Source organism: Vespa velutina, chromosome 23, assembly GCF_912470025.1.
Source record: "Vespa velutina chromosome 23, iVesVel2.1, whole genome shotgun sequence".
Taxonomy (NCBI): domain Eukaryota; kingdom Metazoa; phylum Arthropoda; class Insecta; order Hymenoptera; family Vespidae; genus Vespa; species Vespa velutina.
This window is the reverse complement of record NC_062210.1, coordinates 88,700-112,509: the sequence shown is the minus strand read 5'-3', so window position 1 is coordinate 112,509 and position 23,810 is coordinate 88,700. Positions and strand designations below refer to the sequence as shown.

At 35.5% G+C, this 23,810-nt stretch overlaps 1 protein-coding gene across 2 annotated transcripts in view; it reads right to left on the bottom strand.

Annotated features, from left to right (window-relative positions):
- LOC124956630 (bestrophin homolog 15) overlaps nt 1-23,810 on the bottom strand; it is a 66,677-nt gene that overhangs the window by 13,505 nt on the left and 29,362 nt on the right. For both annotated transcript variants that reach the window (XM_047512685.1, XM_047512686.1), the window contains exons 3-4: nt 20,963-21,134; nt 15,143-15,272 (exon numbers count right to left, since the gene is read on the bottom strand). In XM_047512685.1, coding sequence (XP_047368641.1) covers nt 15,143-15,272; nt 20,963-21,134 — 302 coding nt within the window. The remainder of the gene's footprint in view (nt 1-15,142; nt 15,273-20,962; nt 21,135-23,810) is intronic.

Genomic DNA, 23,810 nt, shown 5'->3' with positions numbered 1-23,810 from the left:
TCGATCGAACGATCTTCCACATAGTTTGCGTCGTTACGTGATACCAATTATGATAGTATCTTCATTATCCGAATTTTATATCATCCGAATGTTCTACTAAATCGATAAGACCGAATGTATTTTCTTATAGAATCAATACATTCGTAACTCAATGCCTTTTTCTACCATTGTCTATTGTAGAACAAGTTCATACGTATATATATATATATATATATATATGAAGGATTTTAAAATTTCGTTTGATTATGATTAACAATTTCGTATCTATGGATTATCAAAAAATTATCAGGAAAACACTGTATATATTCCATAATTGTTGACAAATTAATCACTAACATTATCATTATACTCTTTATTAATAAAGCATTCCTACATGAACGTTAAAGTATTTTAGAAGATATTCAAGCAGCAAGTGAATTCAAAGGAAACGATTATGAAGATGTTTCCTCTTCAAGTTTCAAACTATTCACGATTCTAAAAATAATGTTAATTCATATTGCTTCAGTTTTTGAAACGCAACTTTACAGAAAGATAAATATAATAAATATTTCGGACAATTGTGCGACCAGATAGAAATATTGCAAAAATTAATAATTATTAATTCTGAATATAGATCATTTAAATGTTTCGTTTGATTCTCTAGAAAAAATTATGAAATTCAAACACGTAAATGTGTAAGTTGTTATTCTATTATCCAAAAGTATATTCGAACGGATATATTTATCTGTTAAATCGTATATTTGACGTTCTCCGAACGAATATCGAATAGGATGAAATATTTTAAAAGGTTGGAGTTTTTATTTTCACAATAAATCGAATTTTAATAATAAATATTTAATAACAGAGTTCAAATTTATTATTAATAAATATTTCAATGTATGAACATGACAAATATTATCTTTATTGGATTTATTAACGTGACTTTTAACACATTATATCCAATCCAATCAACGTAGATACTACGTGCAGCTAATACTTTGCATTTACATTACATTTTGAAAGAATGACATAAGTTTACAATCGTTCCGATCGAAGTAAGCTTCGTTCTCCGTTCGAGGCCGGCGACTTTCAAACGAAAAATATTTTATTCCTGCTACCGCTCGATTCCAATTACTCCTTGTCTCGCGGATTTATATTCTTACTTATTTAAACGAAAAGCAAATTTTAATTTCGAACAATCAGCTTCCATCCGTTTATACTCGATGGACTCGATGGATTTTTTCCTTATTTTTCTGTGTTCTTCTTCCTTTCTTTTCTTTCTTAAAACTTTCTTTTTTATGAAACGAAGAACGTTTAGAAGAACGTAGTACTAGAGTGATTATCGAGCTAAAAGAGTGAAAGAGAAGAGCCATCCCAGGAATCGCTCGCGTCCATCGTACGGACCAATTACGAGGGAACGATCAGCCGGCGACTGGGATCGACGAAGAAATAAAATTGAAAACGGACGCTTGGCGCCAGCCGCGAAGATATCCAAGTCCCGGAAGTCGTCGAGAGATGTGAGACGCCTCAAAAGAAAGTCCAATGTGAAGAAAATTCTCGAAAGGGGCGTTCCTACGAATGAATTAAACAGGAGGAAACGAATAAAATGAGCGTGGAACGATCGTAAATATAAATTCGTTTGTATCGATTATAATAATAACGATAATAATAATATCTCGAGTAGATATGATACCTATTTTAAGTTTTTGAAGAATTTCACGAAGGTAAATTACCATCGGGAACGAATTTATGTTTACTTTCGCGCCATTTTATGAGGCTACTGGTAAGTTAACGAGATGATATTCCTGATAGGGTTATTAATTTACGAGACACCGTGAAAATTCATTTGGAGACGGTGCAATGTATAAAACGACGACGATCTCCTCTGCGACAACCTGACGATACATTGACACTGGACTCACAGTCGAGAGATATCGGTTACTTAATCCCACTAACACACGCTAAAGCAAGTAAATCGACGCTAATTGAGAAAGCGTCCGAGCACGTGCGCCCGTCTTACTCGACACTGTGCATAGCGATGGGATTGAACGATTCGAGACTCTCGACAAAACTCTACTCGCGATGGCTTATAATTCTGGCCGCGTCCAACGTATCCTTGAGGAATTCGCGGAAACGAGAAATGTAACGTCGTAAAGCATGGGGAGAGAAAGAAAGAAAAGAAAATAGAGATGGACGGTGAAGGGTTCAAAGAATTTTTTAATGAATTGCCAAAGAAGGCGAGGAAGACTTTCCGGAATCGATTATCTCGACTGTTACGTTCCCATTTCGCTATCCTAATTTCTATTTTCGTCATATGTTTATAAAACTATGTTATACTTTTCATACGATTTATTATTATCATCATACTTATTATAAATGTCAACGTTATCATTACAAATATTATCTCTCTATTATTATTGTTATAATCTCTATTATTATTGTTATATCAACATGTTATATCCAAATATTAACATTATCAATAAAGGCATTGTAAATGCTTTTTTATTACCGTTATGTTAAAATATTATATCGTAAAACGAAAGTTCCTTTCGACCAAAAGGAAATAAATACGCCCTTAAGATTTTTTTTCTTAATATCCTCACTGAACAACGCACCAAGAAAGCGAGACACCTCTCTTCCCTCTAGTTTTTCTCTCGTAGAAATTTATCTCTCTCTCTCTCTCTCTCTCTCGCTCTTTCACTTTAATACTAAAATATTCATCCTACTCGTCCATTTAATCATACTCGTCCATTTAATCGCTTCGAAGACGAACTTTTAAGTTCGTGTCCTCATAAAACCAAATCCGACACGTAACATGACTTAAGTTAAGACTTAAGAAGAAGAAGAAGAAGAAAAAAGAAAAAAAAGAAAAAACGAAAGAAGAGAAAGCGAGTCGCATTGAAACGAGTCGCTCAGAGAAAAAGAAGAGAAAACATAAAAAAAGAAGACGTTCGTTTACCGAGGGTGGTTAGTTCTCCAGGAGATTGGTTAGCTCTGTCGTCTCGTGTCACGAAACGAAAAGTCGAAGGGAGGATAGAAGAGACGAGGGGTTACGATGGTTGTATATATCGATGCGACGTCGAGCCGTAGGATGAGCGATGCTCTTTGAGGTCAAGGAACGCGAAGGTCCTTGCACGGCTGGCAAGGTCGGAACGAAAGTAAAAAAGAGATAAACGGAGCTCTCCTCCTCGTTTCTACGCGCTCTACGTCCAGCTTGAAAAGCATCCTTCGAAGAAAACCTGTCCTTCCGGATAGTCCGTAAGGGTTCTTAAGGGTCCTGCACAACGCAATCTAGCCCACCCCACACTTGTATATTACTAACCGGTGATTACGAAAATGATCTCTGTAAGTCATTTGAAATATCAAAAGGATAAAAAAAAACTTTCAAATTTTTTAATTACTTTAAAAAAATTATTTTTCAATAATAAATTTCTGTTATTGTCATGACAGAAAAAATAATTTCTATACAATTCAAAAGCAAATTTGCAAATATTTCAAAGCGAGATATATATGACTTGGACCACTTGGATCAATGATTCATTTGAATAAACTATGATCTTTTAATAAAATATTTTCAGGACCGGATATATGAATTTGTGTCTTCTTACGACTAATTTCCGTTCTTCCAAGAAAAGTACAGGAAATCGTATAACAGGAAGTATACATTCTACTTTACATGAATAATAAATTATACAAATATGAATTATATATGCATTTGGAAATACATATTTGTAATAGACGTAGAGATTTATTGTAAAAAGTGTAAATTACTAATCATTTCAAGATTTTTCTTTATTGCAGGAACCATAAATAAACAAATGAATTTGTAAAACGTAACTATTATTCAAATTAAAAATATATATTATATGTATATTTTGCTTAATTCGTTCGAAACACTTGACACTTTAACCTACTCGATATAATCGAGTTAACTTTAATCGACAACAGCTACCAAATACATAAATGTACGATCGGATATACTCTCTATATATGTATATATATATATATATAGATATGTATATATATATATATATATATATATATATATATATATATAGAGAGAGAGAGAGAGATCTGTTAAAACAGATGGGACAAATTACAATCTTTCAACCGTGTTATATGGACCTGCGTTACAATGGGACGTGCTATATTTCTAAATATTTTCTTTTTTACAGAATACTATAGTATAAAGGTACAAGTCTACGAGCATCTTTTACCTTTTGTCACAAATATTAATCTTCTAATATGAACTAACTAAATAATTGAATTGTATTATGAGTGAAAATAAGACTTTAAAATTACAAATATATGAGTGTATAAAATCAAAAATTGATCTAAACGTTGTTACAAAGAGTTAACGATTCTATTCAACCATTCCGATTTATTCCGATTATATCGATTCAGTCAATGAAGAAAAGAGATTCAATTCGAACAATCACTTCCAGAATGTTCGAACAACAACGGTTCTAACAAGACGCTCTTACTACCGAGAAAAGTTCTTTCGAAGTGGATTCCTCGCACGCTGGAAAATCGGTAAAGCGAATATCGAGGCGTGGTGTGTACGCGTAATGTACGTGGTTGGCGTGGCCAAAAGGATGTCGACCGTGGCGGCCTGGCGCCGGTGAAACTGCACTGATTAGGAAATATACCCGCGTAATTAGAGGCGAGGAACTTTAAATCGCATCGCACGGTCTTTGCGTTCGTCCGTTGATGCGCGCACTGGGTGTCAATAGACTCGACTATTGCCAAGGTGAAAATCAAAGTGATTATATTTTTACGAACGATCGTTGAATGACCTTCGAAAGGCCTTATATTAGCACATTGGCTAACAAATTAATTTTGTACGCATCAAGAAATTCATTGATCAATAATCTTTTTGACAGATAAAAGAGATCAAAAACAATTGTAATATTCACGATTTTCTATAGATTATTAATTCTCACCGTTACGATAAAATTTACCTTTAATACATTAAATGTAATACCAAAAGAACGTTTTAACTAATAATAAAATTGTAAAATTGTAGGCTGATCATCGAGATCATTTCTATAGTATCCATACAATATATTAAACAACCATGACGACGCTAATGAAATGAAAATCTGAATGTCTATCTATCTAATGTTAATCTGTCGGCAATCCTTTGTAGATTCAATCGCGTAATCATCGGTGTCTTTGAACTATTACGAGGTTTGAAAGGGAAGGAATGAAAAATTTCAATCCAAACACGTACGCTTCCGAAACTCCACCATTAAATGTGTCATTAAAGCGATTTCGCTATCGTTCGGGAAGACGAGAAAAGTATACGCCGGGGTATAAGTATAGTTATTTTTAAGCTCAACGAGGGACCTTCCAGGCTAACGCGCGCGCTCGCGCTCTTCGCAGAGAAACTTACGGGAATTTCCATGAGAACAGATCGGGAATCCAACCACGTGCTCGTGCTTGTGTTCGAAGCACGGAATCGATGTAGCGTTGACATACATATGCACGGGCACACGCACGCACATACACCTCCATGGAGACAGACATACTTGCGGGGAGAACAAATTTTTCGGAGAGCGCGCGAGAGCCACGTGCTCAGCGAGAAATGAGTTTCGAGGTCTGCGATTACTGACAAGAAAGAAAAAGAAAGAAAAAAGAAAAAAGAAAAAAGAGAAAGGAAGATCCTCTCGGGTGCATCATTTTTACCAATTTTAGTTTTCTCTAAAAAAGGATACACGTGTATATATATATATATATATATATTATCGTTAACGATATGTGCAAAATTAATATAATAGAAATATTGATTATAATTTTATGAAAAATATTGACCTTGTTGATTAGATTTTCGTTCATATATATGCGTGCGTGTGTATGTATGGGGAAGGTAATATGAAAGGATTAATTCATTTTTAACAAGATGATTCTTCCTTTCTAATGTCTATAACAAATTACAAAGCGAAAGCGAAAATCTTCGGACAAACAGGCCGAAACGATGGATCGATTACCTCGGAACAATATTTGAATATTTCTTCGCCGCGCATTTCGCCGAGCGCCTCGATGCGTTCACATTCTGTAAGCTAATCGATGCTATCGTGACCGTTTCGCATTCGTAATCGCAAATTTCGAGCTGGCACGCACGGCCTCTGCCGAACGAAATCGCGAACAAAGATCGGCAGTAGGTTTTGCGCAACATAACCCTGTAAAAATTGGACAACTATCATTGATACCTTCAAAATAGAAAAACAAGAAAGAAAAAGAAAAGAAAAGAAACGAAAAGAAAAAAGAAAATAATAAACGATTACTCCAGGTTTTGTAAATACCTTTTTATCACGTGATCTCCCATTAAATGTTAATGGACATTTCTTTAAAGAGCCAATAGCTATTAAAGATAATTAACCATGAATATATCGCAATCCTACGAGATGATAGCTATTTTTAATCACGACCTTACGAGATAGTTTCTTACATTGTCGATATATCAAAAGGTGAAACGAACGATTATCTTCGAAACTGTTAGCAATATTAAAGAAATCTTTTGAATCTTCACATTCAATATCAAAATCTGATAGCGTTCTATCGTCGAAACGAGTGAAATTAGTATAAAAAAGTAAAGTTACTTACGGTAAGGAAGATTCACAAGTAATTCTCGATTCAATTTGATTTATAATTTCAAAATAAACCAAACTTAACCAAAACTTAAAAGCATCATGAAAGATTCCATCCTCGAAAGAAATGATCAAAACTTGTTTAGGAACGATAGGCATTAATGTAAAATACATATGATATGTGTAGAAATATAGATTGCGGTGTTCTCTGACCACATAGAATGTTGATTTCTATAATACATCGAGAAATCGAGCCTGTCACAATGAGAAAGTGCGCGTTTTTCGAGAAGAACTCTCGTCTCCTCTCGTTTACCTTATTTAGGCGAGCGCGGTCAAGGTCCGACCTTTCTCAAGGCCGATCCACATCGAACGGTAGTACGAGGCAAAGACCACGAATTCTTCGGTCTTTTTGAGAGAGAGAGAGAGAGAGAGAGCAGGGCTCGCGCCAAGGCGAGATACTCGAGAACGGAAAAGCACTTCCGTGAGATCCAATTTCCAAGATCGATCATACGGAATGTATTTCCGTAGATAAGAAAAACGGTTTGTTCTCTAGTAGAAAGGTATAACGGAATGCCTCGGAAGCATAAGACTCGGATTAAACCGAGCGTGTCTACAAGGAGCGTGTTCGGTTAGGTCGATTTCCTTTAGGATCGATCTTCTTGATCGCTCGTTACGCATAATCACGGAGAAACTTTCCTCGGAACAATAATTTGATCTAAATATAGACGAACGCATGCGTTCTCGTCTATATTACGCTTAAGATGGAGCTTACGGTACGGAAAATAAAAGGAAAGAGAAGAAAAGAGAAGAAAAGAAAAGAAAAGAAAAGAAAAGAAAAGAAAACGAAAACGAAAAGAAAGAAAAATAAAAAATATATTCGAGTTTCTTGCTCTGCTCTCGTCTACGTGCTTGGTGAGGACGCGAACGATAATGATGATGACGAGATCTTGACGATAATGATGATGATCCTGATGGTGGTCGGTTGGCACGATTCCCGAAGCCTTCGTTCGAGTTCGTTCGAGAAGAAGAAGAGGAATCAAAGACGCGTTTCACGGGAGACGCATAACAGCCTGTCGTTGGCCGTGATAGCCAAGAATCTAGCCAATTACCACCTATTGCCAGAGATAGATTATGGTTCTCATTACACCGGCTATATTTAAAACATAGATTCTTCTTATGGATTCTTTGCTGGATACGAACGGGTTAACAGACAAATCTCCTCTATCCTTTTAAATCTTTCCCTTCGACCCGATAGAGAAATAGTCAAATGAAAACAATTTATTTGCACCATATTCCGTCCCACAGTGTATTACACCACTTATCCTCGAATTATATCGATTCGGTCGTAAATAGAGATATGTTTTATATGATAAAGAGAAAAAAAAAAAAAACAAAAAAAAAAAAGAAAAGACTAGGAAATAATGGATCTATTCAGAATCGTAATATTGAACGTACGATCGATCGAAAAAGATTATAGTTTATATTAGTGGTTTATATTGGAGAAGTGAAGGAAGAAAAAATTCTTTTTCAATAAAAACATTCGAATTTCCTTAATCAATTTTGGTGATGGCATATAATAAGGCATGCTTCTTTCATTTCTTTACATACGAAAAGAGAATAAAAGAGATGAAAATGATATTACCGTTGGTAGAGACGAGATCGACTTGCGAAGAAGAAGACGAAGAAGAGGAAGAAAAAGAAGAAGAAGAAGAAGAAGAAGAAGAAACGAGTAGAAGAAGCCCGTTGTAAACGTCTACACGGCTGTTGGCTCCGGTAATAGAAGGCAGGTTGCATGCCGTGGCTCTGGTACACGCGGTTATCGAGTCGAGCCATTGCAAAAGGAGGATCGTGCCAAGAAGGAAAAGGAAAACGAAAATGAAGAATACGAGCGAAGAATTGGCGCCGGCGCTCCGCGTTTCTAAGCGTTCTTGACGCGGTTCGCTTCGTTGAAAATTACCCGGACGCACGTGAAAATTGCCTCTTACCGTGGCATGTCGACACCACTCGTTCCTTTTCTTTCCTTATCGCAGAGATCCTAACCCCCCAACCTCCACTTCAAACACACCACACCCCATTCTTCTTACCATCTTGCCGCTTTTCTTTTCTTTTCTTTTCTTTTCTTTTCTTTTCTTTTCTTTTCTTTTCTTTTCGTTTCTTTTCACGACTTTCATCTCATCGATACTTTCCACTGATCCAAGTAGTTTTCTTAGTTGCGTTTACTTTTCGATCTCGTCGATTGAAATTTCCTTCGAATTTCTTCTATTTCCTTTCCTCTTTATCAACCTAATCGACCTGTTTATCTCAACAATATCTTTTTTCTCAAGAGTTATATATGTATGAATGAATCGTATCAAGAGAAAAGAAACGACGGGCAGTAAGAGAAATCGTGGCGCATAATTTTCCCTTAACGGTGAATCTCAATGATTGCGTTATTACGGAACCATCGGTCCGTGAACTTTTGTAACAGCCTCTAACTCGACGGAAACTCGATGAAACTTTATTCAAAAGGCAACGCACGATATACCGTTCCAAATGGTTCTTCTAGAATCCATCGTTTCCGTACATTTCGCAATATACATATGTATCTCTCGTTGAGAGCGATGATTGCCCACTAAAAATAGAAAAGAAAAGGAAGGAAAAGAAGAGAAAAGAAAAGGAAAGAAAAAGAAAACGAAAAAGAAAGGATTACAAGAGTAAATTTTCGAAATCGTTCGTTAACCATCGTAAAAGTTATTATTAGAGGTTAGATTTCTCTATCGGTTTATCTTTATTCGTTCGTAATATTTTATATTATGCGGGTTGCGCATTAAAACCGAAAAACAATCTGCAATTCGGTGTAACGATAAATCTTTTCGCATAAAGATCGAGAGAAAATAATTCCAAAAACATGTTGTTTCTCACTTTATACCGCATTATTTATTAGAAAACTATGCGAATGGTCTCTTACGTCAAAGACTTCTTGCATCAAAGATGAATAATAAATTTAACGAAAGGCAAAACGTTGCTCCTTTACTCAATTCTTATTCGACGATAACTTATTAAATAAACTACGTAGTTATTCCATCCTTCTTATTTCGTTCATAGGAACTACTCGAGAAGTCATTTCGAGTAAGTCAAGATACCCAAGAGATGGGATTGCAAAGAAAGAAAGGATTAGTTGCGTCGATCCAGGAGCACCAGTGGAGGGAGAAACGGTGCACGTGCTCAGAATATTACGATAGGATTCTCTTCCTGATTTCTCAAGAACCGACGGCGATGATTATGTTTTATGTATAAAACATTCAAACGGAAAGTTTAATTGTCCAACAAGCACCCGATAACCGGCTTGATCGACATAAGACTCGAATCTTTGGCGACGATCCTGAGAAGAGTTTCATCCTAGGTATGATTCTCTCTCTCTCTCTCTCTCTCTCTCTCTCTCTCTTTCTCGTCGTCGCCGTTGTTGTTGGCGTTGTTGTTATTGCCTCAGAGAAGAGAATGAGAGATGACGTAGAAAAAAGCACCATGTCTTTTTTACACGGAAGAATGCGCCGCATTTTCTCCGCGTTGCATTGCATTATTGATGGACGGACGCGCATCACGAGGCTTGGTACAATTTTATTCTCGTTTCTCTCTCGTTCTACGAGAGTTACGAAGCCGATTTGGCTCGTAGTCCTTCTGCTACTTCTCTCTCCCTTTCATCCTCAACGTGAATCACGCATGTTTCTTTCGCATTTATTGTGCGTGACGCGTTCACGTGCACGTCAAGGGTGGAACGGAAAAGTGGTATCGTACTGACGAAGAAGGGAGGATGGCCGGTTCTCTACCACCAAAGAAATATCGTTTTTCTTCTATCGACTTGCTTACGCTTATTTCCCGATCGAGAGATCGCGATCGCGACGGCTCATGTTTCATGGAAGATTCTTAGAATCGAACGGCGAAAAACACATGCTATTTCTAGTTTACGTGACTCTTTCGCCATCGCATCCGTCGCTCTCGATTATTTCCTTCTTAATAAACAATATCCTTTTCAAAAAGGAAATGTGTCATTGAACAAAGTTATCCTTCTCGCAAATTTTTATTTATCCGAAATGCTACCGTTGAGACGCGCCAAACAAATAACAACGTAACACTTGGATAAATTAAACTACAGTATATTTGCAATATCTTGTATTTTCAAGATAATGAAAACAGAGCTAATCCCGATATTAACCTTTCTCAACCTGACAAAGTTCATTTCATGCATTATTATATATCCCATAGATTATTAAATAGATATTCGTTCAACAAATCATACGATCTATTTATCGATTATCTTATAGAATATATCATAATGCATATCTAATGTTCTCGTTAAAAAAATCATTTGTATATTCTTAAAAGTCAAACATGTAAACAATTTGTAAAGTGAAATATGGGAAAGCTTCGTATTTTGTATTACAAATTTCTCCTAGTAAAAATAAATACTGGTTCGTTTTAAAACGCGGAATTAAATAGATTAATGCGAAAGAAAGATAGGCAATGCACCGTAAGGAGTCAGCACGGTTTCTTCTTTCACGTCGCTTACAAGAAAATCTTGTTTACGATGACCTACGGGATTCTATTTTGATCGCGGAAACGTTTCTCTTGTGAAATAGAAGCGTGTTCGCGACCATTGACGCGAAACGATAGGAAAACATCGGATCGCACGTCGATCGCTCTCGCGGTGTCCAGTGCCAAGGCCTACTTTACAATCTTTTTTCGCTCGTCGAGTTCTAATTCGTCGTCGTCGTCGTCGTCGTCGTCGTCGTCGTCGTCAAGTGAAAACCCTAAATTTGAAAGTATTTCAAATCAATTTGAAACAATTTCTTTTTTCAACCTGTTAGTTTTAATATGGAGAAGAACTTTAAGAAGAAAACATTTTTATTCACATAGCATGTACGTGGCGTCATTACAGATTTATGCACAATTAGAAAGAATATCCTAAACAATAACGTGAATGTTTCTCAAATAATCAGCGTAAAATAGCGTTCCATATTCAGTGTGTAAGTACGTTGAAAGTTAATTGGGTTGAAATTCCGATAGTAATTAATCCGCGAGAAAAATGTCCTTAATATAAGAATACGAGGTGAACGAGATAAAAGTAAATACATATATATAGGATAAAATATATAATACTGCAGGCGTATTTTTATGTTCACAAGTTTACCATGGCAGTTAACATTTTACAACAATATAAACCTCCTTTTATACGATCTAAAATTCCTGATAATCATTTAAGCTTAATTTTATCATAATGAATCTTACGATGTTTAAAACATTCTCGAAGAAATTCTCAATAATTCACCTTACATATAAACAGTTAGCATCCGCTATATTTTTGAATTATTTATGTATCAATAAGACACTCCTTGATGGTTGTGCCTAAAAATAATTAGTATCGAGAGAGAGAGAGAGAGAGAGAGAGAGAGAGAGAGAGAGAGAGAGAAAAATACGTATGTTACGTTCAAATTGCAAAGTGCTTTGTTTCCAAGAAATTCGCGGCAAGTGGAAACAAAAGCAATGAAGAAAATGCTCCTCTTGTTGACCTTGAGGAATATCGCTTTCTACGAGAGAATCCATTTCGCATGTATGTGTGTACTATTCTCGTTTTCGGATGACACGTTGGATATGTGCTTTCCGGAGGGCACGACAAGCGGATACTTTGTTTGGGTCCGCAATTGGCTGCACGACCGACGACGAAAGAACGGAGGACTCATAAAATAAAGAAAAGAAGTAAGCAAGCAAACAAGCGAGCGACCTGACTAAACCTGAAAACGACGAATACTTGAAGGCCTCTTCAAGAACCACCTATATTATATGTATATATATATACGTATGTCCGTATAAATATTCATTTGCTTAATCATTTTTTTGTATTATTATCGTTAATATACGAGACAATTCATTCGTAAGAGAATTTTTTAATCAATTTCGAAAAAATATTCCTTGAAGAACGATTCGTACAATCATTAATAATATGATCGTGCTAATGAAGATGTTTCAAAGGCCGGTTATTGTTAGCAAGATAGAAGAATCCGTCAGGACTTACATATGTAAGAAGAAATGAAAGTATGACGCGAACGCGGACAATGCCATAACGGATTTACGTAATAGCCCATCACAAACATGTGCGAACGATGTCGAGGCCATGGATATAACGTGCGAGTTCCTCATTTAATTAATCGTCGAATGGGCTAAATAATGATCGAAAAGATTCGTTAAATTTTCGATACGATAAGGTTCCTTGTGTGATCCGACGTCGATGTATATACATATGTATATACATATATATATGTATATGTATATGTATATGTATATGTATATGTATATGTATATGTATATGTATATGTATCTATGTATTGTAATCCACGAAAAGAAAAAGGAAAAAAGATCATTCGTATTTGAAATTTCAATTTGTCGTTTCGGAAGCAGCGCAACATGTCCATCGTTGCGACGTCCTTGATATCACAAAAGGATGTTAAATTACGTAGGAAATACCAAGGCTATTAATTGCATCTTGGACCTTGAAATGATAATAATTATAGTGGAAGTGAAATTTAGCGATACGTGCTGTTATTTCTCTTTGAAAAAGTCCTCGTAGCTGGTATTGTAATAGCAATTATTGTATACTATTCGTATCTGTTGAAATATAGAACGGTGAAAGCGATCATACAAAAATATCCTATCGATACGTCGCTTTGATAGATAATAAAGGAAAAAAAATATTAATTAGTAGCTTCTATTTGCGAATTTTTTTTACAATGAAGTTTCTATTTATATAAGTATTGTACATTGAAACTTAATTATCATCAATAATTAATATCAAAAAGTCATGACAATTACACATCCCTTTTCTTTTTCGCTAATGAATATTCCTTAATGATAATGTTCATTGGAGGTATGAATACTGAATTCGCGCGTTATATTACAATTTTTAAATAATTCAATTTGAAGATGAAATGAAACAGATTTTGACAGGCATACAATATCTCGAAAAGTCAAATCTATTCAAATATTTTTCACTATATTTAATTACATTATATAATTTAATGAAACTTCTTCTCAATATGTGTAATCGATTGCAACATGTTATTAAACAAAACGAATAAGCTAGCAAATATTATGAAAATATTTTTATTGTTAATAAATAATGAATGTATATTTATTATATTTTTGTAGCATACGAATTCTATATTGATACCATCTATAAATATTGTCAAAGATAGTATATAACTTTATCGAATAAAGAAATATTATGATTTTCTTATCTACACGTAATAAATTATCATAATAAAAAAGTATGTCACAATTTTTGACATTTCCTTTAGAATCGGTTAGAATGTAAGATAGTACTACTGCGTGCGGACCGAATATTAAAGAGTTACTCACCATATATTCTATCACATGTCTCGTGTCCGAAAGTTTGTTCTTGGGTAAAACAAAGTGCAGAGATGCGGTTGTTTTGACGTACACTAAAAAAGATCTGTCTCGAATTTTATCTTTATTGATAAATTTAGTTTTTCTTTTTAGTGTGTCATACTAAAAATATTATTTCTTGAGTTATTCAGTTCTTGTTTGTGCTTGTTCATAAACGTGCTTTAGAATAATCAGGAATAACTGACGAATAATTCAGAGTAATTTAAGAGTAACTGAAAATAACTGAGAATAACTGACGAGTAACTGACGAGTGCGTTCTCAGCCGTGCAGTAAGAACTTGTCCTTAATTCTCTTAGAGATGCGAGAACGAAATTAAATAAAACAGTGCAATCTAATTAGTTGCTGATTTCGAAAGAAAAAAAAAAAAAAAAAAAAAAAAAAAAAAAAAAAAAAAAAATACTCCGCCCTTACGATCATACAACAAAGACATGGGTAAAGATGCAAGATACAGATAACGTCATGAAATATGAAAATATAATATATATGAGCAGATGCAGAAATATAAGAGCATATGCGAAAATATGTGATATCTGTAATAAGTTTACTTTTTTTAATATTGTCTCAGATATGATGCATCGCTTCGCAAAATATCACTGTATTCAACGCGAAGAGGTGCTTTCACAAATATTATTTCCTTAACCATTATTATTTCTTTAAGATATCAAATTATTTATTAACATAAAAAGGAGACTCAATGCTTTTGCTAAACTCTGTTTAATCCATCCAATGCTGCGCATTTTACATGAAACAGATTTAATTTATCAGTAATTTTTTTTTTAATATAACTTTTATCATGAAAGCATATCATATTAGCCGTAATATGACTCATAACCGTTCGAGTTTAGGACGAAAGTATTTTGTCCCGTCCTTGTCTGCGGTTCAAATGTTTCACGATGAAAATCTTTTATTTGTAAGAATTTTCAAGAAATTTACAAGAACTAGATAACTCCTTTACAATCGATATCATTTAGATATTTTACGAATTTGTATTATTTTATTTCGAAACTACATCGAGACATATGATCAACAGATACACTGTCGTCCTAATCACTCTTATGACTAATATATTCAGCTTTAACGCTCGGTGATATCGTTAATAACAAATTACGCAATAAGTATAATTTTAACTCACTAACCGACATCGACGATATGTTGAAGAGTCGGGAAACGTCTCTTAACCCTCAGGGAGATCCTCTGAAGGGTGATAACATAGGCCAAAACGGCATACCTCACGATATTCCGCCTCATCAGTCGTCCTCTCTCGTCCTGAAACATATAAATCGTTGACCTCGATCAGAATGATGATTCATATCTATATGTGCAATCGTTGTTTCGTACGAGCGACCCTCACACACTTATTTATCGGTATATTTTACGTATATACCTTGTCCGAAAATTGCACGTTGTTCTCAACAGTATGGATAGATTGATTGAACTATCACGACTCGCAGGAGAATTAATTGTTCTAGGATATTGTATAGTAATAACAAGTAAAACAACAGAAAAGATGTAATACTTGATTTTGTGGGTTTTGATGTTGGCTTGAATGTATCAGATAATTTGATTTCACAAGATTGTGTTGTAACGAGTATTCAAGATTGAGTGAACTACTCACAGTTCCTAAGTCAGAGGGAAAGCTTGTTTTATCATTGAGAAAAATGAATTCTTTCTGATTGATCTATCTGAGAATTCATGTGTCTTCTAACGAGGTATATTTTGACCAATAACGTGAAACTGCTGTACACGCTATGCCAATCTGGATAAGATTCTTCGAAATAGATTATTTTACTATATTTAGATATATTTAGAGTTATATATAAAGAGGCCGAAGTTCATATCTCGAAGCATACGTTTTTTCTCTTTCTTTTTTTCATTGATTTAATATATATTTACCACATAAATAATCTTGAAATCTCGACAAAATCAAAAAAAAAATGTTGTACCTTATAAGAATGTTAATTAACAAGTATTGTCAAACGATCGTTTGACCGTCCTCGAAAACAACGTAGACATATCACAAATGGCCGAACACTATGCGAGTTTTTGAAAATTTCAATGACGTGAATTTAACGCGTTAAGCGTTAGAAGGAGAAAGGGGAGAGGGAAAAAAAAGTTAAGAAAAAGTACCTTCCTTCGGGGCGCAGAAGGCACGGATCTCGTTCGACAGAAAAAAAAAAAAAAAAAAAAAAAAAAAAAAAAAAAAAAAAAAAAAAAAACAAAAAAAAAACAAAAAAAACTCCGCTTCCTCGGTTGAACAAATGCAAGACACGTTTTCAGGACTCTCACGGCACTTTCCCCTCGTTCTCTCGTCGTCAGGAACGACGCCCACGAATCTTCATCGTCGACGAACGTACGCGGCGATTTTCGATCGCAATTTCGATCGATCGAAGAAAAATGTCCGAAAAATGTCCGATCCAATTTTTCCTTTCATTAATCAAATAAATAACTTTTCTAACGTCGTTTAGTAATCCTATCTCACTCTCTTTGTAATCGGTCGATGGCACCGGCACGATGTGGAAGACTCGATCACCCAACGGAATAACAATCCAATCGGAAATCTCGAGGATTCGAGTCTTGAAACTGTTCTTCGTATGTATGAAGGCTCTTCTCGGCGAGTCACGCGCGCGATAGTTCGAATCGATTTCCGTGGAATGTATTGGCTCGATAGATCGCCGATCGATTTATCATCATCGATGAGAAACTTCTTATACGTCGTCTCTTATTTCCTTCTTACCTTCTTCTTTGTTACCACTCTTTACGATCGTATTCAACGTCGCATAGCTACGAGATAAAGCATTTTGTACCTTCGACCACGTATTTTCGGTATAATGTATGTGCTAGACGCTGGAAGAAAGTTGTCGGAAGTCAAATTTTTGAGAGGCTCTCATAACACGTGCACGGTAAGCGTTACGCGAGCCACGTGCTGATCTAGAACGATCTGCTCATACAAGGAACGAGGAAGAAAGTTGCTCACTTTCGTGCGACGATATCATCGAAAGTTAATACAGTCTTGGAAATAAAGATGATCGATAGATCCTTCGTTCGATTTCATCTTTTCCTTCTAATTATTATTATCGAACAAAAAAAGAAAAAAAGAAAAAGAAAGGAAAGGAAAAGAAAAATCTTGCTGATAGAAATAAATCTAATTTTTTATAATTACTATTACGTATTATTCGGCTCTCATGATCTGGACACCTGTGAGATCATTGTGTATTATTATTTTTAAATTCCTTTGTTTTTGGAAATCTTTGCTTTCTTTATATACATAGTACATCAAAACGCTACCCTTAATAAATTATTCTTATTATTGAAAAAGAAGGGGATTATTCTGAAAAAATATATTATATATATATAAATAATCGATAGCGTTTGTAAGGGAAAAAAAGATTGAAAAATATAGTCACGCGGTCGATAAGAGAAATTGATTCACACATCGTCGCGCGTCGTCCTACTTTCATATTTAATTTCACTGCACTTATGTCTCCTCTTTTCCAAGCATCCTTCAGTTCAATCCTTATATACTCCTCTTTTTATCGTTCTCTTTCTTTTTTTTTTTTTCCTTTGGTTATTCTTGATCTATAAAGAAGTATGTTTGCGGTGCGACATATGCCTCCTTATCCTCGGAATTCTGCGACTTATCGTCGTGCGTGTAAAAATGCCCGGCTTGGCAGCTTGGAAACGATCCTCCGACTATGTAAAGGTGGGAGTCGTACCATCCTCCTGGCCTCGGGTCTTGCATTCCAATTAGATTTCAATGAAAGGAACGTTCTAAGCTATGCTCGACTGCTGCTACCCACGAGACGTGGCTCATTCACAAATCGAGTACTTTGTATTACGCGATTACTCGCGAGCGCGCGTTCGTAATCGTGTCGCTCTTTCTTTAGACCAATTGGAAGGACCCACTGTCCTTTCTCTCAGAATTAACAATGAAATTATTTTACTTTTTATCAACCTTTATTATATACTCCATTTCTTTTCCTTTTCATTTAGAAATAATACAAAAAAGTGTTATCAGGATCAGATATCATTTTTAAAATAGTTTCTATTATTTAATTTCTTATTTTCTTATCAATTTTTTTAACGGACTAATTTCTATACTGCAACTAATGTTTCAGATGTCTATTATTTGTTCAATTAATTTGTCATTAATCGTTTTACAACATCGTATAAAAGATTAAAGAAAGGATTTATACACTCTACATTTTTTGTTAATAATAAAAAAATAAACCATTCAGTAATATTCAATTCAATTATCTAAGGTGTTTCTGGTAACAATAACATATATTTCACAAACAGCCAAAGGACACAAATATTCAATGTACATTAATTAATAAATTAATATGAAACGCACGAAGGTGTAATCTCACGCGTCTACGTATAATATATATATATATAATTTTCCTTGTTTACTTTGCATATTTACCATTAGATATCAGTCATACTAAGTAATTGAGAAGAAAAGAATTTGTGATGTGGCATAGAATAGAAGCGACACTGTATGTATTTGACAATCCTCATCTATTCATCAATATTTATTACTCTACCTATTATAGATGTCAGGATCAATCTAAGAAGCGGAGTATTTTGTAATTTTAATAATTATAAAATTCATCATCAATGAAGAAAAATCATCGGACACATCTAGGATAGTCGAGTTAAGTGTTTTATTAAATTCCACGGTAATTAACTTCTTCATAACGATAATAAATTACATTTTCTACATTCTCAGTTGGCAAAATACGCTATCGTCGTGGTACGATCGCGAGCAGACGGCGCGGGCTGTTTTCACCGGTGGCGTTCCGCTTGGAAATCGTAGCATTCCAACGTTTTGCGGCAACGAAACGAAAGTAACGTGGCCGAAAGTGGAGAAGCGAAGGTAAGGAAAGAAGAGGAATGAAGAGAGAGAGAGAGAGAGAGAGAGAGAGAGAGTTAAGAGGGGTAGACAGAGGGGGGTGTTGCATAAGAAAACGTTTAAAAAGTTTAGAGGCGACCGGTCTGCTGTTCTTGCTCCGTTAACACAACATCCGTACTAGCGATGGGATCGAGCATATCGCGACCAATAGATATCATTTCTTGCCTGTTCAACTTCGATACTTCATAAATATTTACTGAGCGAAATGACTCTCGCTTTTTTTTACATACAAATAATAATTTAATCATGTAAAATTCCCTATGAATTTCTTCGAATTGCTTATTATATTCGCACCATAACGCACTTCGAAGAAAAAAAATCCTTCTTATCTCAACTACACAAAGTTATTCAAATTCCTAATATGAATATATGTAGAATCATGATTCCTCGTATGATAATTTGATACTCGTCCCAAATGCCACTCAAAAGTTGTACTCTCTTTTCTTTTTTTTCTTTTTTTTTCCCCCCCCCCCCCCTTTATTCTAGACGCATATCTCTTTAGTTAAAAATGATTTACAATTCTAATAGAGAATGTAGAATACACATATACATAATCTTCTTTTTTATTTTATAATTCCAACCTCCTTAAAATTTCTAGATAACTGGAATTGGTGAAATTGTATGAAATGTGAAAGTTAATGATTTCATAGAAATAACTGATTAAAGCCGATGAAATGAAGATATTCAAGAATAATCAAGCATTTCTTTATCATAAATATATCTAAGGGGAGATGATCGTGAAAATGAACGTAGATTTCGAATGCATTTCGGTCCCATCGCTGGATCCATTGTAAGGCGGCAGCACTCGGCGTGCGTTTACCAGACGTTAGATAGATTATACGCGGAGGTGGTAGCGTCGGTGGTGCAACGGAGACCCGGTTTGGTCTCCGAAGGTTCGAGGAAGAAAGATGTACATACATACTTCGCAGAGTTGGCGGTTCTCGAACGACGCGTAGGTTCGTCCTTCTTCTTCGGTCACTATACATTGCACTTTCTCTCGGCCATTGTGTCATTGACCAGAGCTGAAAGCTCGCTCTCGATCAAGAATAAAGTTCAAAGCGGCGTGCTTGCCCCGTTCATCCGATCAGCTGATAAACCAGATAGACTTCTATCCATCTTGTCTATATTTTCTCCTTCTTATTTATGTCATCTATTAAACTCGTTAACCATGGCAAAGGTTACGTATCATACGTAATAGTTTCGTTTCTTATTTTATATCGGATGGAATTCGTTCGATCGTAGTCCTAATTATTAGGATTTTTAGTAACTTATAGAGAACGTGGATTATTTTATGTGTGCCAAGGTACATTCGAGATACGGATGAATGGAATTCGTCTGTTGACTGTTATAAAGAGTTAAACGATAGAAAAATTACGGAGGAAGACAAACTCTTCTGCCATTTCGTAGGATGCGTGTTAGTTCGGCGTAACCTTTTTTTTTCACTTCTGGGCGTGGCCTGGCACGGCTGTTACCTACTTAGGTTAACGACACCGAAACGTGTCACGGCAATTCATTAGCGTAATGAGACACAAGCGCAACATAGGCTCCCGACAGCTTGACTGCAAGGCTGCATCGATTATCGCTCGAACGACTTTACTCATGGAAAAGGATGCGTTTCTATTTTCAAAGTGTTTTTCATTTTACTTTTTCTTCTTCTTGTTTCCTTTTTTTGTTTTTTTTTTCTTTTTTTTTTTTTTTTTTTTTTTTCCTTCACTCGCGAGCGTACCAACGTCGACTTCTGAGTTGCTCGAGGGCAACAATCCATTGGATTTAGACGATACGTCCAGCTTGGACTGCCACTCCGAATACGGTCGGATGGACGTTTCTATTCATCGATTCGATTTATGTCGAAAGAGAAAGAGAGAAGGAGAGAGAGAGAGAGAGAGAGAGAGAGAGAGAAGGGCGGAGTGGTATATCCTTCGGTCCTTCTGAGAATTTAACCTTAACTCTTTGAAAGACCTTTAGATCTTTCTTTTTCGATTCGATTCCTACGAGAGTGAGAACGAAAGATCGAGATATACAATAGCTGGTGGTTTCTACTTACGTTTCCAGGAATGGCGGCGCTGATGAAGAGGGCCAGATTGTCCGGCCACGGTAAAAGCTTGTACTGCTCCCACCACCTCTTCACTACGAGACTCACGTAGAATCCCAGGACGAACGACATCGGAATCGATTCGCTCGAGTTCCCGAAATAATAACGTATCTTTTCGAAGATTCTGTAAAATAATGAATAAAATAATCGTATGCGTTGTTTAAAATGTTTTCAGGTTATTTAAATTTACATTATTAAAATTATCTTCGTTTCTTTTTTATTTGCCACAATTATTATTATTTAACTAGATTAAAGACGGAGTCTGTATAGGGACGGAGAGGAAGCTAAGCTATATTATAGCTTAACGAATTTGTACTACTTATCGAATTATATCAATAATTATAGAAGATCAATAAAGATAAAGATATTTATTTTTCTTCGTTCGAAGGCTATAAAGGAAGTTCATTAAAAACATACCTCTTCGATTTTATCTTTTTTTCTTTTTTCTTTTATTATAATTAAACGAATAGTTATGAATCATCGTTGATAGTTATGATCAATTGACATTCCGTATTGAAGAAAATTCTCACGTTATCACTAAACGATTCTTACTCGATTCTTCAATATATTTCAACGAACGTAACCTGTTCTTGATGGAATTCCCGACGATAATGAAGTTCAATTCGCGCAGCTGAAGTATTATTGACATAACGCTACCCATATCTCATTAGTCACCGAAAAAACATACGTTGCTTCATGGTAGCTTAAAAATGACGAACGTCCAGAAAGTCATTATTCATCGATTATCATTCGTGGATATGCATTGAGGAGAAAGAAAAAGGAAGAAGAAGGGAGAAATGAAAGGAAAAACAAAAAAAGAAAGAAAGAAAGAAAGAAAGAAAGAAAGAAAGAAAAAGAAAGAGAAAAAGGAAAAAAGATGAAAAAGAGAGTGAACTCGACGTTCCGTGGATGCAACAATACGCGATCTTTTCGATGCATCACACCACGAGTAACCTGTCTTGCTCGTTTCGCTCCTTTTGTGCGCGTCCTTTATCGTTTCTTTTACCTTCTTTTAGAGAGGCCCTAAAAACCAGAACTTAAACCAGCCCTACGCTTTCTAAATTTAGAAGCGACGAATCGAAGCGATTTTAACCGGCCGATCTTTTTGCATCCTCCTCTCCTTCTTCTCTCCTTTCCTCTCATCTCCTCTCCTCGCCACTTTTAGCCCGGCATAAATAACAGGTTACGTTTTATGCGTTTTTTAATGCCAAGCACGTTTAACTCCTCGGCACGTATGAAATATCATACGTTAAGCCTTTCGCGCTCGCGCAAGCGCAAGCGCGCGCGCGCGCGCGCGCACGGCTTATATAGGGCGTGCGTGAAGTAAATTGGATTTTTCTCTTTTAAGTAAATAACTTTCTTTCCTTATATTTAAATTCATTCGGTTTGAATTATTATGAAACAATTTCAAATATGATTTACGAGCTTTTATGTTACCACGAAATCTGTTATTTTTCCTACGTACGAATACGATTTGTAAGGATTATAAGAAATTATTTTCCAATTTGCACGATAATGAAATGACGAGTTCTTTGATATTCAATCAAATAAAAGAAGCTAATTATTTTTATTACGATATAAGAAGAGAGAGATAGATATATTCGATCGTCAACAATATTATAGGCAATCTTACGGCATAATTCCGCGAATTGGAAACCAAGTGAACCGTTAGGAAACAGTTTCCTATGTATCAGATTTGCGAGAGACTGCAGAATGAAGAATATACGTAAAGCACTTGTCCGTGTCCGTAAAAGCGTGTCACGTTCATAACTACCGTTTAATGTACTTGTATTTGCATGAACTTCGCCCACGAAGGGTAAGTGATCCTAAGTTTGATTTAGCTACGAGCTATCATCTTCCGATGGTAATGAACGTGCTATAACTGGCCATCCGCGCGCGCGCGCGAAAAATGAAGAAAAATAAAGAAACATTTTCAAAGAGTTTTCATTTATCCAATGTCCACTTTCGTGAAGTTCGTCCTAGGAAAAGTAACGAGTATTAAAACGACGAAATTGAAAAAAAAAAAAAAAAAAAAAGTGATGATGCCTGTAGAAATATGCTAAATATCGTCTAGATAGAAAAGATATTGGTATTCGAAGATAAATGAAATGCTTGCACCTCTCGACGTGCGCGTTTATTCGATCTAAAGCGTGTCTAACGTGCTTGCAAGGCTACGCTTTCGAACTACGCCGCGTTGATTTTTATTCCTCGTCTCTCGTGAAGAGAGAAATATCTACCTAAGACTTCTTCTTCGGTCGTTGAAAGTTTTATTTGTTTTTTCACTTCATCCTCTTCTTGGCAGACATAACGCGATACTGCGAAATTCTTAGTGAAATTTACTCGCGCATGTAATTTGTTAGGACTCACGCAAAAGCTACGCTTCACGCCAAAGAGAAGCGGAAACGTGAAGTTAAATAAAATAAAATTAAAAGAGGGAAAAGATAGAAAAAAAGGAAGCAACAGAAGAAAAAAGAAAAGGAGAACCGAAGAAAGAACGTGCTCGAGCTCGGTGAAATTGGAAGTTGAAGTGTTGTAAGAGGAAAAAAATTAAGTAAGACAAAAAAAAAAAAAAAAAGAAAAAGAAAAAAAACAGAATGAAGAAGAGAAGAGAAAAAAGGGAAAAAGAAAGATTGGCTCGTAAATATCAAAACGAGGAGAACCCTGCCGAGAATCAAGCGTGATCCAGGTGCTCGCACAGCCTTCGGATTTTGTTGCCAATACAAGGCTGATCGAGAGTCGCTTTATTTGCGCCCATAAAAAGTACGTTTATGGCGGACATACGTAAAGAAATGCGCACGCG